Raw genomic sequence first — 2,401 nt, 5'->3', positions numbered from 1 at the left:
AATTCTCAGCTTATAAACAATGGACATTTTGATTGCCATGTTTATCTCGATAAATACTGTACAAAAGTTGCTTGCAAATATTAAAACATTTTTTTCGTCGCTTGGAGACTAGCTCTAAATATTATTGGTAAAGACTTTTGCAAACTTTCTGCAAAGCTCCTACCGTATCACTAGAACTTTTTAAAAGTTTTGCGTAGTTTTCTTTCCTCCAGATCTATACAAGGTCCATTCCCTCGCCCTCCCCACCCCAAACCACCCCCGGTTTTCTCTGTACAAAAATAGTCCCCCCAAAAGAAGTCCAAGATCTCTCATAAAAGTTTTCTTGTCGGCATCGCGGATTTTTTTGAGTGTAGATGGGATTGGTGTTCTCTTTTGCAGACAGATGTCATTTGCTGTGGGTGATGACTTTTTTTGTTTGTTTTGAGCGTACCGGGTTTTTCTCCACGCTGTTTCTTACTCTCCTCCCATTTCCCTCGTTTTTCTTTGAAAAATCCCCCCTTTCAGTTCACTGTCTGGCCCTCACATGTGCGAGAGGGGCAGTGTGCCGTTAATGGCCGTGCCGGGCACCGGGCCGCTCTGGTAGTGCTGGGACATGTGAAGTCTGCTGGGGGCGGCGGGCTCCGGCACCTCGGCGCCGGGGAGGTACATGCTGATCATGTCCCGGAGGTCCCCGGCCTGGCAGGGCGCCCTGGAGTGGGAGGAAGAGGTAACCACAGGGGGGCTGGAGCTGGCCTCGGACTTAACCACCGAGCCCATGGAGCCAAGCGCCATGCCAGGAGTACCCTGCTGCGAGTAGGACATGCTGTAGGTGGGCGAGCCGTTCATGTAGGTCTGCGAGCTGGTCATGGAGTTGTACTGCAGGGCGCTCACGTCGTAGCGGTGCATGGGCTGCATCTGCGCGGCGCCGTGCGCGTTGAGGCCCGGGTGCTGCGGGTAGCCCAGCTGGTCCTGCATCATGCTGTAGCTGCCGTTGCTCCAGCCGTTCATGTGCGCGTAGCTGTCCATGCGCTGGTTCACGCCCGCGCCGAGGCCGGCGCCCACCCCGACCCCACTCGCCATGCTGTTGCCACCCGGGGCCAGCAGCCCGCCGGGCAGCGTGTACTTATCCTTCTTCATGAGCGTCTTGGTTTTCCGCCGGGGCCGGTATTTATAATCCGGGTGCTCCTTCATGTGTAGCGCTCGCAGCCTCTTGGCCTCGTCAATGAACGGCCGCTTCTCCGTCTCCGACAAAAGTTTCCACTCGGCGCCCAGGCGCTTGCTGATCTCCGAGTTGTGCATCTTAGGGTTCTCTTGGGCCATCTTGCGCCGCTGCCCGCGGGACCACACCATGAAGGCGTTCATGGGCCGCTTGACGCGGTCCGGGCTGTTCTTCTGGTTGCCGCCTGCCGCCGCTGCCGCGGTGGAGTTTCCGCCGCCGCCGCCGCCGCCGCCGCCCCCCGAAGTTTGCTGCGGGCCCGGCGGCTTCAGCTCCGTCTCCATCATGTTGTACATGCGGGCGCTGTGCGCGGGCCCGGCCCGCCGGCGGCCGCCGACCCTCGGCCCGGCCGGGACTTTGGGGGGCCCGCGGGCGGGGGGAGAGGAGGAGGGGAGGCGGGAGGGGGTGTCGGGAGCGCAGGGCTCCGCGAGGAAAATCAGACGAAGAATAATTTGGGGGAAGAAAAGAGAGAGAGAGGCAAACTGGAATCAGGATCAAAAAAAGCGCTTCCCTCCTCTTCTGGCCGATCCTGCCGCCGCCGATGATTGTTATTATTATTTTTTGGAAAGGCTTAAGCCTGGGGCTCAAACTTCTCTCCCTTTCTTTCTCTCTCCTCTTCTTTCTCTCACAGTTCTAGTCTTAAAGAGGCAGCAAACTACTTTCCCCCTTTTGCAAACACTCTTCTCTGCCTTGACAACTCCTGATACTTTTTTGAACAAGTTAATAGACAACCATCCATGTGACGGGGGCTGTCAGGGAATAAATGGGTTTCCAGCGACCAATCAGCGTGCGGCGGCTCCTCCACTCCAGCTCAGCCTCGCCGCTGGGTTTTGCATGAAAGGGGGCGGGGCCTGCCGCGCCGCGGGCCGCACGGGGGAGGCAGGGGGAGGAGGAGGAAAGAGGGAGGGGGAGGCGGCTCCCACAGCCAGCCTGCCAGCCACTGAGAAACCTTTGTATCCCCTCTCGCAGCAACAGGTCACACCACACGCCTTTTCGAAGGAAGTGGGTAAACAGGACTAAGACTGCGGTTTTTTTCTTTAAACTTAATGCTATTTTACTTTTTTTTGGTGTGGGCTGCTGAAATGAGGAAGGGGCGCAAGAAGCAGCTAAAGTGTGGGGGTTGGGCAGGGCAGAGTGGGTGGTTCAGGGCGACTGTCCTACTAGTATTTCAGGAAACTGGCTGTGCTGGAGTTGGAGTGTTATTGT

At 57.1% G+C, this 2,401-nt stretch overlaps 1 protein-coding gene across 1 annotated transcript; it reads right to left on the bottom strand.

Moving 5' to 3' along the window:
* Positions 1-418: 418 nt before the first annotated feature.
* SOX2 (SRY-box transcription factor 2) lies at positions 419-1,925 on the bottom strand. Its single transcript, XM_036243242.1, has one exon. It carries the CDS (start codon positions 1,489-1,491, stop codon positions 520-522), a length of 972 nt encoding a protein of 323 aa, XP_036099135.1. The 5' UTR covers positions 1,492-1,925; the 3' UTR covers positions 419-519.
* Positions 1,926-2,401: the final 476 nt, after the last annotated feature.

This window comes from Molossus molossus, unplaced genomic scaffold, assembly GCF_014108415.1.
Source record: "Molossus molossus isolate mMolMol1 unplaced genomic scaffold, mMolMol1.p scaffold_m16_p_5, whole genome shotgun sequence".
Classification (NCBI taxonomy): domain Eukaryota; kingdom Metazoa; phylum Chordata; class Mammalia; order Chiroptera; family Molossidae; genus Molossus; species Molossus molossus.
The sequence above is the reverse complement of the archived record's forward strand: the minus strand, read 5'-3'. Positions and strand labels throughout refer to the sequence as shown.